The 13,829-nt window shown below is 45.3% G+C and overlaps 1 protein-coding gene across 4 annotated transcripts in view; it reads right to left on the reverse strand.

Moving 5' to 3' along the window:
• The window catches only part of RASAL2 (RAS protein activator like 2), a gene marked incomplete at its 5' end in the record, with an annotated part of 164,192 nt that overhangs the window by 34,887 nt on the left and 115,476 nt on the right, over positions 1-13,829 (reverse strand). For all 4 annotated transcript variants that reach the window (XM_082287500.1, XM_082287499.1, XM_082287498.1 and 1 more), the window contains one exon: positions 7,312-7,418. In XM_082287500.1, the coding sequence (XP_082143626.1) occupies positions 7,312-7,418 (107 nt within the window). The remainder of the gene's footprint in view (positions 1-7,311; positions 7,419-13,829) is intronic.

Consider the following 13,829-nt stretch of genomic DNA (forward strand, 5'->3'; position numbering starts at 1 on the left):
TAACGTGCAATGGTATTAGGGTAAAACGGGCAACAAAAAGGGTCCATCTTACACACCGTGCTGTTACCTACACCAATTCTTTCTGGGGACAAACACACTGCATCTGAGCCTTGCAAAGCCTCCTGAACATCTGTAATTCTTGATGAGGAGCACCAATGCATTATTAATAACGCCAGGTGGGTAACTTCATTTACAGAGCGACGAGACTCATCCTCTCTGAGGGGAAGGACTGGATGGGTACAAAGATAACCCTCAAGCGACTGTGGACGACAGCAGAACTGCCTCCCTGCTACTGTGCGTGGTGAGGTCATGAGGCATTTTATTTCTTAAGCTGTTCACAAGCAGCTATCAAGGAAAAAAGTAGTGTCATAGCCAAGTGAAAACACTGTCCTGTGCCAGTAATGCTGTAAAGCTACAGGAGGCAAAGAAGCAGGGTGAGAACACCAGGTTGTAAAAATGGAAAGATCAAACTAGTAGGATATTCCAGGAATGAGCAGCAAAATGGTGAAGTTTACTATTTCTTGCAGAACAACAGCAAAAGGCCAATTTAACTAGTGAGGAGGTAAAGTTTGCTTGTGAGCCCAGTAACACTCAGCATTAAAATATTAGCAGTGACTCCCTTTAAAAAGACTCTCAACCACACAGGAGAAAAGCAGGTGAAAACAACCCTAGTTACACCTTGGAGGCAATATACAGAACAAGACAGGGACTTACAACAGCCACGTTCCACCATCTACTCATCCAAAAACCTGGCACTATGTCACTGAAGAGGTGGTTTGTGCACAGGCACAGAACAATAAAAACCATGTCTGAATGTACCAACAGAGGATAAAGCCCAATAAAAGCAGAGTGGTGTTATGTAAATCTGCCATAGCTTTCACACTAATGCATCACTCTTCTGATTTTCTCATCTCAGCAAGAAAAACTAGAACAAAACAGAACTCCAGAAGTATAAACTGATTAAAGGCAGACAAGAGGGGGATTTACAAATGATATGTTTTAAAGACCAACTATTTATTTTAGGAACAAAGGCAAGAAGGGATTATAGATGTATAAAACAAATAGAATGGAAATTACCTAAGCTCCTCATGGACCCTGTTACATAAGAAAACCAAAGGGCAATTTAACACGAGAGGCAGCACGTTTCACTGATTGTCAGGAGACCTCTCCTAATGCTATCTATAGACAAGCCCATCCAATTCCCCACCACAAGATATTATACAGACAAATTTTTTCAGCAAGATTAAAAAAGGATTATGTGTTTATATAAGGAAGAATAACATATGTAGCTGCATTAGTCAGGTTTAAAAATAACAAGAGTGAGCAATAATCATGCTTCAGGACACAAGCTGATCAACAGCAAGGATCAGGAAAGATATTTTTCCCCTGATGGGACAGCACTGCAGATTTGGCCAGATAACAATTTCAACTTTCCAATGAAAAATGGCCTACAGCCACAGGAGGGATGCAGAATAGGAGGAACAAGTTTAGGAACAGTAATAAGAAGCCCAAGGAAATGCCGAGGATACTGTAACAAGGGCACGTTGATGATACACCTGTTAATAAAATGCATGGTAAGATTGCGTGCACTCTGCACGATGTGCAGCCAAAAGTCCTACAGGAGTCGAATTTCCAAGTCACTGGGAATTATACTGAAAAATTCATGAACAAGCAAGAGCTACCTGATAGCCAGGAGGGCCACATCAGCTTTTCAGATCCCAGTTCAGCAAGGTGTTTAGCACAGTCACAACTGGGAGCAGCACCTGGCTGCCCTTGTGGGAGCTGCCCACAGCAGGAACAGCAGATGGAAAGAGCATCCTTAAAGGGCCTACCCGGGAATTAAGGAATAAAGGTAAAAAGTCTGTCTGGAGAACACTGAAAAGACGGTGATAAAAAATTAACATGATAAGAAACAGGTCAGCTGAGCCTGTCAGGAAGGGCAGGCAATGATTGCCTGAGCCCGGCTCCTTCCCTGGCAGGCAGCCACTAAGCAGCCCAACACTTCAGAACACCTTCTGATAACGCAGCACGCACGCTAAGCACAAAAATTATTAAACATGAGCTTTGTTAAAGCTCGTAACATAAACCTGAGGAATGGCTGCAGGAATACCTAGAAGAGTAATTACAACAAGTGATAAGGTATCAGGGTAGAAGAAAGGGTCCAGTGGGATGTGGTGGGGATAGTGGCCTGACTGCTTCTGCTTAACATCCTTGTTAATCATCCGGAAGAAAAGTTAAACAGCACATTAATTACACTGAGCTGTATTAAATTAGGAGGTGAAGCGAGGGCCAGGGAGGACAGAGAAATAACACAAAGGGTTAGGAGCAATTAGAAACTGGTAACACACATTCCTGTGAACTTCAGTACCAGAACTTGGAGAATCAATTGAAGGGAATTAAAAACACAAGAGCAAGAAAAGTGATAAAAGGGCCAGAAGGACTCCTTTGCAGAGGATGCATTAATTAAACTTTGCATAACTCGACTAAGTCATGATTTGGAGGTGAAGAATAAAATGAGTCGGTGCATATTTAAATACTACTGAGCCAAGGACAACTAGAATGTGAGCAGTATTTGAAGCTATGTACATTCACAGCTCCCCTACATTAACTAAGGTATAAAGGGAATTGGATAAAGTCAGGTTTACACCAAACATGAGAACAATGTTCCTGCTGTTGAGGTCCACCAGAGAGTGTCAGAGCCTGGATATCCCCATCATCTGACTCAACACTGAAGTTTGATGCAATGAACAAATCTGCTGTGGCAGCAGGACACTGTGAAGGTTATAGAGCCTATGAACAGCACTATCCCAGAATAAAGATATGGATGAAAGCATGGTGAGCATCCTGGAGACAGCCACTCACCCGTTTCTGCTTTCTGGCACAGAATTCATGGAACAGCCAGCATATCTAAGCCATCCCAGCACAGGCAAGTGATAAAAACTAGAGCAGATCCAAACAAACATGTCACAGGAAGAAAAGAGTTGAAAGTGGAAGGAAAAATGTCAATCTCATATTGAGGGGACAGATTGGAGCACAGCCAGTTTTTCATGGAGGATGCTGTAGGGCCTCACACTAATGCAAATCAACAATTCCATCTCTGCACTGGTACCAATGCAGAATTAAAAATTTGTATTTGTGTGCCACAGGGTCACACGGGCAGCACAGCTCAGACTTGTCCTGCCCTGGCAGCGCGGCGGGAGCGGAGCAGTGCTCTGGAGAAGCAACAATCCTGCTGACTGCATAAAAGATGAGGCCGGGCAGCCACGAGATCTCATCAAGCTTTGACCTTCACTCGGGCTGGCTGCATTGTCTTCTGTTCCATTTAGCAGTACTCTTAAAGAGCAAAGAGGCAGACAGCACTTCTATAGATCCAATTATACCAGAATTGGCCAGGAACAAACCAAGGAAGGCAATCTGCAAGCATCCTACATCAGGGTTCCTATAAAAATCCTTTTATTTACTTCAAAGATTGTGCTCTGCCTTTCCTGTCTCATTTGCACTTGTTTCTTCGCCTCTTTCTCATCTTTCTTTCCCTATTAGCCAGCAGACACAGATGAATCATATTATTTATAATAACAACTCTGAGCCAAAACTGGAGAGCGCAGTGAAGAGTCTGAAGGGTGGTTTAGAGATTCCTCTCCATCCTGCTGCTGCAGGAGGTCCGGGGATGTGGATAGCCCCACATCTACCCTGGCCCCTCAGTTCCAAGGGCAGAGCAATGAGGAAATGTGTCAGGCTGCAGCAGTGCCACCAGGGCTCCACAGGGCCACAGCAGGGAACGGGATGCACAGAGGCCGAGGCGCTGCCAGGACATGGTGTGTGTGGGAAGGGAAAAGCTGGTTTCTCGCCCACCTATGCGTCACAGTGCCTACTTGGAGCCAGCTCCCTCTGCCTCCCTATTTGTTCAGGCAAATAATATCCATTATTAAAAACATGACTTTTCCTATATACGTATGGATAAGCAGCACACATCTGTCTATATGTGAGAAGACACATTTCTTCACCTCCATTTCCCCACCTTTTGTGCCCTTCCCTTCTCTCTCAATATTATTTTCTACATGCCTGGAAATGGTCAAACATCAGAGTACACAGCTGAACCTAGATGGAGACTAATGTTTTGAGTGCAGACAAGAAAATTTGGGGCAACGGGGAAGAAAAGGAAAGGACAGGCACCAAGAGCTCTTCTCTCTGTATGCACACTTCTTTCTGCATGGGCTGTGCAGTGTCAGCATTAGCAGAATCCCCTTTACTCCCCTTGGTGGGAGATGACCAGAATGAATCATGGAATCACAGAATGGTTTGGGTTGGGAGGGACCTTTAAGATCACCTCGTTCCATGCCATGGGCAGGGACACCTTCCACTCTCCCAGCTTGCTCCAAGCCCCGTCCAACCCAGGTTTGAACGCTTCCAGGGATGGGGCACCCACAGCTTTTCTGGGCACCCTGTGCCGGGGCCTCCCCACCCTCACAAACACGTAGGACATGCTGGTCCATGTGTTCTGCTTTTCACACACTAGCAAATTTAAACATACATCTTTTCCTCCAGTGCCCATGCAGGAGGTAGAAAGGCAAATTTCCTGAACTTTACACATCAGCCCTTAAAAATAAATCCGTCATTGACCACTGCCACTGAAGAGACTACTTAAAAAATGTATTGTCAAGGAAATGTTTGCTTAAAGGCAATTATGCTGTTATGAATCAAAATTCCAGATGCTAAAGCAATGCCAATTAGCAGTATTAAAAACCAGATGCCTTGTTCTGAGGGAGTACCACTGCCTGTGCTTGAAAGGAAAAAACCTGCACAGAACATGCTGGAAGCTACTGTCCTATGGAGAAGACAGCTTTTAAATAGCTGTTCTGAGAGACAAAAAGCTGTAAAAGCAACTTATTATGAAAGTCTCAGCATAATTTTCCATCAGGATGGAAGAAGGTTAAGCTGTCCCCTGCTTTAAGCTGCTTTCTGCTAGAAATCCAAGCAGTGAGTAGACGAGGTATGGCACAGAGTCACGGCCACGGGAAGAATAACTGAGACAGCACTATGCTGCAGCTGCGTGTAGCCCTGCGACCTGCACTGTGGGTAACAAAGCCTGAAAAAACAAAAAACCAAGTTCCCTTCTATCCCTTATAATCTCCTTTATATGTAGAATAAATGCTTGTCAAATAGACACAACCTCACAGACACAAATTTGAAGCCATTACAGGCACCTTTAGCATCCTTCACTTGAAGCTCTTCTCAGATCAGTGATCCAAGACTGCGACTTTCACGAGGCACCCAAGTCACCTTTCCTCCTTCTGAGAGCTGGGAAATTCTTATTATCAGTCAAAAAGAGGCAGGAACATGATTCCTCCCCATCTTCTCAGCCACCTATTAGATGTGTGCCAATCTACCAAGTTACCAGCGTGCTTGGTTTCAGCAGTTTTGGCTTGAGCTCACCTGTATTGTTAAGCAAGCTGACTTCTAACAGCAGCTCGCTCTTTTAAACAGATCACAAGCTACCATGATTTAAACCAGGGTGACCTCAGCCTCCACTTAGGAGTAACAGGGTATAAATGGGTTACTCAGAACAAAACCTCCAAAGCCAGAAGCCTTGTCCCCATGAGGGGGACAGGAGGGTGCATTATGCTCCTGGCTGCACAGGTGGTCAGGCAGACAAAGCAGCAGAACCCAGCTCCACGTGACACAAATAGCTTCTAGCTCTCTGCTGGTTTATGCCCAAGAAAAGCAGCCAGGTAGTGCTTCCTGAGCCTATTTGCCAGTCCTGAAAGCCCAACACACCAACCAGGGGAAACGAGAAACCTTCTGCAAGGCTCTTGTTTTGAAAGGGAGCAGGAGCTAAGAAGTATTAGAGAACTCTTAGAGAAGAGTTAGAGAACCATTAAAACACTACTTAAAAGACAGGATCATCATTAAAAGGAATGGTACAAAAATGAGGAAAAAAGGAGGCATATAAAATAAACAATACAGATAGTCATCAAACACTTCTGATCCACAGCTTGCAGCTGTTAGACAAAGGCCACTACAATGCACGTACACATCTAAAGGCCTGGGCTATTTCTTATTGATAAAGGCAAAGAAAACAGAGAATTTCTTCTAAATGAAGACACGGATAAAACCTTTGAAGGCTCTCAGAGTTCAGAAATCTTCCTGCAACTCTGCGGATCGTGGGCTCAGTATCAAAATCTCAGAACTTGACATAACAGAATATTCCTGTATCAACTTCACATACAACTAGAACAAGGCCCTTTTTTCCCCAAGTACCATCCAGAGAACAGATCTCTGAAGTGACAGAGGATTGCTCATGGAACACAGAACAGCTGAGGTGGGAAAGCACCTCTGGAGATTGCCTAGTCCCTTCCAATCTGTGTTACTCTGTGACTCTGAAAAGGGACCAAGTAAGGATACCCAGCGTACTCACTGCTTCCTCAGTCCCCTTCTCCATTCCAACACACCACAGGTTCACAGGCTGCTTTAAACACCATGAATTCTACACACTCTGACCAACCTTAGTCCTTGAATAATTTAAGTAACTCTCATTAAATCTTTTGGCTGTTTTTAAATTTTATTTTTAAAATGACACGATGCAAGATTTATTTCAAAGTAGGCAGATTACTTGCCAAAAGTAAAGAAGGGCATGAAAACATTTGCAATATTCAAGTTAGATATTTTAAAACATGAACAAATATTGTTAAAAATTACTGAGCACCTCATTTTAACTTGAAGTCCTCAGTCTAGTAAGAGAAATGCCTTTGTGCTCCTGGATACACCGACCAAAGACCGACCCAAGCAAAATCCAGGCTGCAGCTGAACCATTCTCCCACAGACTCACAGCCAACCAAACTCAGGAGAAAACCCAAAGAGCTAAAGCGGAATTAACACACCTGCAGAAATCTCATAAACTGAATAAACTATAAAACCATTTCAATTTTCCATGTACTTCGCTGGCAAGAGGAAAAAATAACATGCTACTATCGACCTAAAGGAACTTGTTTCCTTGTCAAGATTGAATATGGAATGCAATCCCTGGAGGCGACTTCAAAAGTATTTATATAGGTCGCTGTCCACATTAACACTGACGTTTCTCTATCTGCAACTTTAGATCAAGGCAACAAAAAGGAGCAAGTTAGGGATCTACCAGGCATCTTATTGATAATATATGACACTTGATAGCAAAACCTCTTGGTCCACTGGAAATATGAACCAAATATTCCTCTTCCCCACAGGCTGCCCCAGCCTGGCTGTACACTGTGATATTTTAATCTCCTCCTCCCATCCGATGAGACAAATGGCCCTTTGCAGGGCAGGCACACTTACTGGCACTCTGAAAGGAGAAGTGTTCGGAACATCCATGGAGTTGGGTTTCTCAGAGGTGCTGGTCCCCGAGATGCTCCGTCTGCGAGGAGATCTCTCTGCTGGGACCTCTGAGGAAGAGAAGAAGAAGGTGGTGAATGGGTGCCCAGGGGTGGGGAATAGTCAGGTTTTGTGCTCTGTAAGACAGAAGCCTCAGGCAAGTTTCAAGTGCATTACTAAACTGCTGAATTAACCCACCTATTTACCTATCTATTATTCACTTATTAACCTGCAATGGCATTTTCACCGGCAGATTCAAGGTTGTGAATCTGACTTGACTGTGGGAGTTTAAAATAAAAAGTGCTGGTAAAGATCAACACCCAGACATACTTAATATTCTGTTACTGTTTGAGAGACAGTATTCAGAAAACTTAAATCTATTTTTAATTCAAATTTAATTTTTTTTACGTAAGCAGTGCAGTAATTAACAGGTAACTACAATCAAGACCCAGGGAAGCTCAGTTTTACTCCCAGCTGAACGTAATTCGGCAAAGGTCAAAGTTCGGTCGTGTATGATCACACTACTTGCTCAGAGCATGTAACCAGCAGAAGACTTATAAGTGCCCGGGTAATATGACATATATATCTCTGCAGATAAAAAAAAAATAGGTCACCTTCTCCTCATTCTGGCAGTATGACCTTACTAAGACACGACTTTGGCATCTTAAATCCATGCAGACTGATCTGATGAGCACAAATACTCATAAAAGCTGTACTGATGTCTTTGACTAGTACAAATACTGGAATAACAGCATAATGAAGTACAGACAGCATTGAAAATCTCTCCACAAACACACATATATGCATCTTTATATAGAGCTAGATATGCATATGTATGCATCCAGATACCTTTATCACAAGTGCTGCCCATCTCCAGCTCAATTGCCAGACTTTAAGGAATCCAGCTTCACGAAGCACCCCCCAACACGGGGAGGGAAAAAATCACTTCCTAGCAGAAAGTCCATTGTTATCTTCTGAGTCTTAGAGAAAAGGAGCAAGCCGTGACTCCAGGCAGTGACATTTTGACTCCTGCCGTTCTCCTTTCAAGAGCCAGATGCCGCTTAAACTTCCATCGCTGGCCGCCTGGCCCTGGGGATCCGTGACTTCCAGCGGAGGGGACCCGGGTGTCTCCGTCCGCCCTCCCTTCCCCGGGAGCCAGCGAGCGCAGCAGCAGCACACAGGACTGCAGCTCCTCAATCAATCGCTCCGGCTGCACATCCTCATTAGTTACTTTCAGGCTATTAACAGACGCCCAACTGCCGGCTTCCCTCCGCTACCGAAATTTCCCCTGCATATCCTGATTCACAGCAGCAAAAAACAAGGTTTATGGAGAGAGACAGCCAGCTGGTGCCACGAGAGCGGCGTTTTCCTCCAAAGAGCCGGAGGAAAAAAAAGGAGAGAAGCCTTCTTCAGGGATAACATTACTTGTGATGTCTTTGCATACCGGATTTTGATTTCAGCAGAGTTATAATACGTCTCTCCCATGGATGCTTGGAGACCGACAAAATGGAGCATAGCGGAGGAGAGGCGAAGCAATCTGGACCCTGCAGTATTAGTGTCTCACTCGGTAGATATTTATCTTTTTAAAAAAGCAAACTGCTGACACGGAGCCCCTCAGCCTGCCTGAGGAAAGGGCAGCTGGGAGGGAGAGCAGCCTCGTGAAGCGGGCAGACAGAGCCCGACACAGCGCGCTGCGTGCCCCTGGGGGACGGGCAGGGCACAGCCGGCCGCGAGGGCGATGCCCGAGCCCTGCTGGCACCGAGCGAGCACATCCCGGCCCGCCCGAGCCCTGCTGGCACCGAGCGAGCACATCCCGGCCCGCCAGAGCCCGCGGGAGCCGCGACTGAGATGCCCCTGTGGGGAGAGCCCTCCTCCTCTGGAGCAGCACCGGCCGCGTTCTGCTACAGCATCACCTGCTCCAGAGCGGGAGGGTAAGTCCCCATCGGGGCACCTTTGGAGAGCAAAGCACTTGGAGCAGGGCCAGGGCCGAGGGTTTTGAGTCAGTCCCACCAGCTCAGGAGCCTTTGCGGTGCCGCCGGTTTTACCTGACGATGCACTTTGGTGCCACCGGCTGCCTGCCTGGCCTGGATGAAGGGAAACTTTATTTTCTGCAGCACCTCCGAGTGCCGCTCTGCCCGGAGAGCTGCGTCAGGTGGGATTTAAAGAACTGCCTCTGCCATTCCCTGCCATTCCCATGTCCATGCCATGAAGGCAAATGGGAGTGATATATTCCACTGGAACAGGGCTAGAGAGAGCACCTTTTATGTTACACTGAATAGTAACGAGTAACGTCACAGGTTTGGCTTCCTCCGCTTCTCACGCGCAGGAAATCACATCAAAGCCGCTCCGGTAATTTAAAACAGTCTGTTAACTTTGCTGAGTCATAAATGAAAACACCAGCCCAAATTCCCCACTATATCCCACCACACGTTCCGCAGGAGCGGCAGTTCGGGAAAGAGCTTAACTTTCAACTGAATGGAGTTGAAAAGCTACCACAAGGAACGTGTCGGGCTCCCCTTGCCTTCCCTCTCACCCCCAACATCCACCCAGCAGCAATCCAAGTTTTCTACAAATAAAATGTTGACATTTCATCAGTAGAATGAGTTTCTTTTTTTCTCACACCGTCACAGAAGTGTACCAAATGGGAGAGGGAAAATGAAATATTCACTAGGTGCTGCCTGCAGTGAACTAAAAATAAAAACTAGCTTCCCCTCCCTTCTCCTTCTGAAAAACAAAAGCAAATAGACACGCTTAGTCCCTAGGAAAAGGAAGACCCAGATATAGCAAAATTGTCAGGATATGTTAACTGGAAATCAAAAGCTGAAGCAACTTTCTATGGCGCCTGTAGAACAGTATTTTTGCTGAGTCTTGTGAAAGAAATCTATACTGTCACCACCAGGCAAAAAATTAGACAGTTCCCTCCCCTGCTCCACTAGTAATGCTTGGGGCTACTCTTGTGTAATCTTCACCTGCGGTAAAAATCAATGCACCTCTCATCAGCTTAGTATTAAATTACAACTGCTTTCTGCACTGCTCACTCTCAGGGACCAAGGCTACAGATAAATCACATTGTTTATCCATCAAAACAATCTGAAACCCTTCTCTTTCTGGGAGGAAAAGAAAAAAAAAAGGCAAAAGGGAAAAAAAGACCCCACCTGACAGATATTCCCCGTTTCAACCTTCAACAAGTAATTTGCAGAATTGCAGAACCTTACAAGGGTTTGAGAGGGAATGGGCCTTAAAGATCATCCAGGCAGGGACACCTTCCACTGTACCACCAAACAAATGAGTTGTAAACATCCCAACGGGTCACTGTTACCACCTGACATCTTGGTGATATGCAGTAATATTTATGTAAGTAAGCATTTACCCAAACGAGTATTTACACACTATATAGCAACAGTCAGTTCCAAATTAGCTGAGCCAATTATCCTGCAGTGGCAGATGCCTCTGAGAAGGGAATTGCCCAGGGATACAATGCAGGCAGGTCTCCTCTCCCGTCCTGTTGCACCACTCTCTACCCTCAGCAACACCAAAGCTCGTTCTGTAGGCCACGAGGCAGGTTTGTGCAAGCCAGGTGCCATTTACTACTGGGAGTAGTGGTGAGGGTTGCCCTCCTTTGAAGGGAACCCTCTCTGCCACAGTGGTGTAGCCTCAGCGACCTCTGGTCACCACAGACCTCTGGGGGTTGACCTAAATTTCCTATTGCTGGGTGCTGTGGCCACTTGAAAGCCTTGCTGTGGTGGAAATTTGTATTTCCACTGCGAAGAGCTTTCCCTGCAGGTGGGAGAAGCAGACACTAAACAAACCTCCCAGCTTTGCGGGACAGCCATGCCAGGTAGGAACTGTTTGCAGGTACAGGAGAAAGAACAAGAAGAGGAAGAAGTGTCTGAACAGCATTTTTCAGATGGGTACTACCTAGTGAAATAGGGAGCCTCATATCAAAATAAATAGAAGTGTTAATGTTTTATATTGCAGTAAGCATTCTCTCTCATTTTGCTCACTTAGGGAGGATTCAGACTTAGGCCCAACTCACAGACTGTCATAAAAATTTCATTAAATGCCTGTACAAGAAGCCTAAGGTAAAAGCAAACTCAAACTCCCCTAATCTGTTTTTAGTCTTGAAGTCCAAGTTTGTGTTCTGACTTAAATACATTATGCAAATCCTGCAAGGTATAACTTAGAGGAAAAAATGGAAATTCACAGAGATAGCTTTTCCACATTTATCAAGGCAACCAGACAGGGAAAAAAATCACAAGAAGATACATCAGAGCGAATGCAACCAAGTTTCAGGACACTGAAGTGCACAAAAGCTGCCAAGCCTGGAAAGGGAAATACAAAGGGAACCCTGCACAGCTCACTGGCTGTAGAACTCCAGCATCAAACAACTGCTAGATACAAACTACGATCAAAAACTCTCCCAGTCCATTAGCAGGGGTTTGAAAAGAAGATTCTGTGCTTTACTAGGGATTGAGTCGATCAGGTAAGTCTTGGAAGATGATCCAGGTAACCATAAAAGATTTTTAATTTACAGACAGGCAATTCTGTTGGTGTTAGACACTTGCATTGTGCTGGCATAATAAAAAGGTGTAATTGAATTAGTGCCCAGTATAGAAGGTGCATAGCAAGCAACCTAAATGACACACTAAGTCACTTAAAAGATACTTAAGTCATTGATTCCTGAACGACTTTACAGTCTGAAAGAGAAGACCTAAACAGCGAAGAAGATGAATACTAGAGGAGGCTGGAAGAAAGGGCACAGATACCACGGGAGAGAACAATTTTGGGGTTTCAAGTATAAACTCCCGTGATTTATTTTCCCTGAAAGTTTGGAGGAAACTGTACACGGCATTGAGAGAGGACACCATCAGCTGTTCTTAGACTGATGCATTCGCTTTGAAGCGGAGGAACAAATCCTCCAGCTCTGCAAACCAAGTCAGAAATGAAGAGATGCAGGTCCCTAAACTGCTCAACATATCCTCTGCCTGATGTGCGTGGCTGTACGTAATTTGAGATAGTTGCCCCTTTTTGACCTCCTCACACAGCAGCCTCTAAAACCTCCCTTAATGGTTGACTCCACACGCAGCCAAACAAATTGCCCGGACAACTGTGCCAACACAAAAGCAGAGACAAGGAGCTACTGCCCATGACCTGGAGATGCTGATGTCCTCGTTAGTTCCTAATGATCTTGGACTGCCCCTGCTAATTCAAATTACCTTGTGTTTGCTGCAGAGATTGCACACAGACAATTAACGCTGATCAGCTGACGCATGGTAACTTGTTCCTGCAGCCTAATTTGTTTAGAGGCTTATGACTTAAACACACATTAGTATGATATCAATATTTATTGTCCTCATTATTAAACAACAGCCTTGAGCCACAGCTTTCCAAACCAATCTTTTTACTGCCTGTAGAAGGGCTGTGAATAGAGGCATTCTCTAAAAAGCAATCCTTTGGGATAGCCTCACTGGCTCTCCAACGCACCGAAGCTCAACAGCTCCTGCCTGTTCCTCTCCAAGGCCCAGAAAGGCTGCTCCGAGCCTCAGCACTTCTCGTCCCTGAGCAGGAAGAATTATTGTTATGGACACGGGAAAAGACCCAATGTACTGCAAACGTCCAAGAGGTATCAGTGCACCCTAAACGCGGTCCCAGAGTTAAGACACCACTTGGGAATTTTTATTCTAAACGCATCCGCACTTTTCTCTCAAGAAGAGGAACTTTGAGCAGTCTCCCCTGATTTATCTTGCAACCACCACACAGTTCAGGAGTCAGGCAAGCTGACAGGAATGAGATGAAGTGGACTGAAGCCAGTGACCAGCTCATCGAACGGCACAGGGAAGAAAACCAGAGCAGTACACTGCTTAGTCCAGTTTAGTTCATGTGCTGCAGGGCACGTGCCCACCTACAAGGTAACCTTTGTCCAGTGTGTTTGTAACTGTTCCAAACAGGCTGGAACCAAGGTTAATTAACACTGCACACCACCTAAAAGCTCTTAAAAAGAAATAAGGTCAGGTAACTGAAAGACTATAGAAATTAAGCACCAAAGTAGTAAAGGCTTCCCAGTAAAGTGTTAAAACCCAAAAAATACAGTTTGTACCCTACCGTACCAAGGAACGAGAGAAGGCTTTTCTCATCTTCCGTGCTGCTATCCAGCCATTCGGCCACATGCCCAGGAGAAAGAAGACTTATTCTCCAGCCAGAAAACTTTTCCATACAGAACACAGTAAGTGAACGAAGCAGGGCAGGAAGGATGGGGAGGAGCTGATGGTCTTGGGATTCCAGTACTCCAGTTATTGTCTACACTGACAAACATGAGAGCGTGATCCTGCCCTGTTCTCTCAACCCTACATCTGACACAGCAGGCATGGGTGGGAGCAGCAACTGGGATCTGTACTTGTCCCTTTGTGTCAGGTTTCAGTCCAAGCAGCAACAGAAAAAAGGCAAAAAAGGGGAGCAGGGCAAACTGAGGTCTCAAAATCCAG

Source organism: Coloeus monedula (genome assembly GCF_965178545.1).
Source record: "Coloeus monedula genome assembly, chromosome: 9".
NCBI classification, from domain to species: domain Eukaryota; kingdom Metazoa; phylum Chordata; class Aves; order Passeriformes; family Corvidae; genus Coloeus; species Coloeus monedula.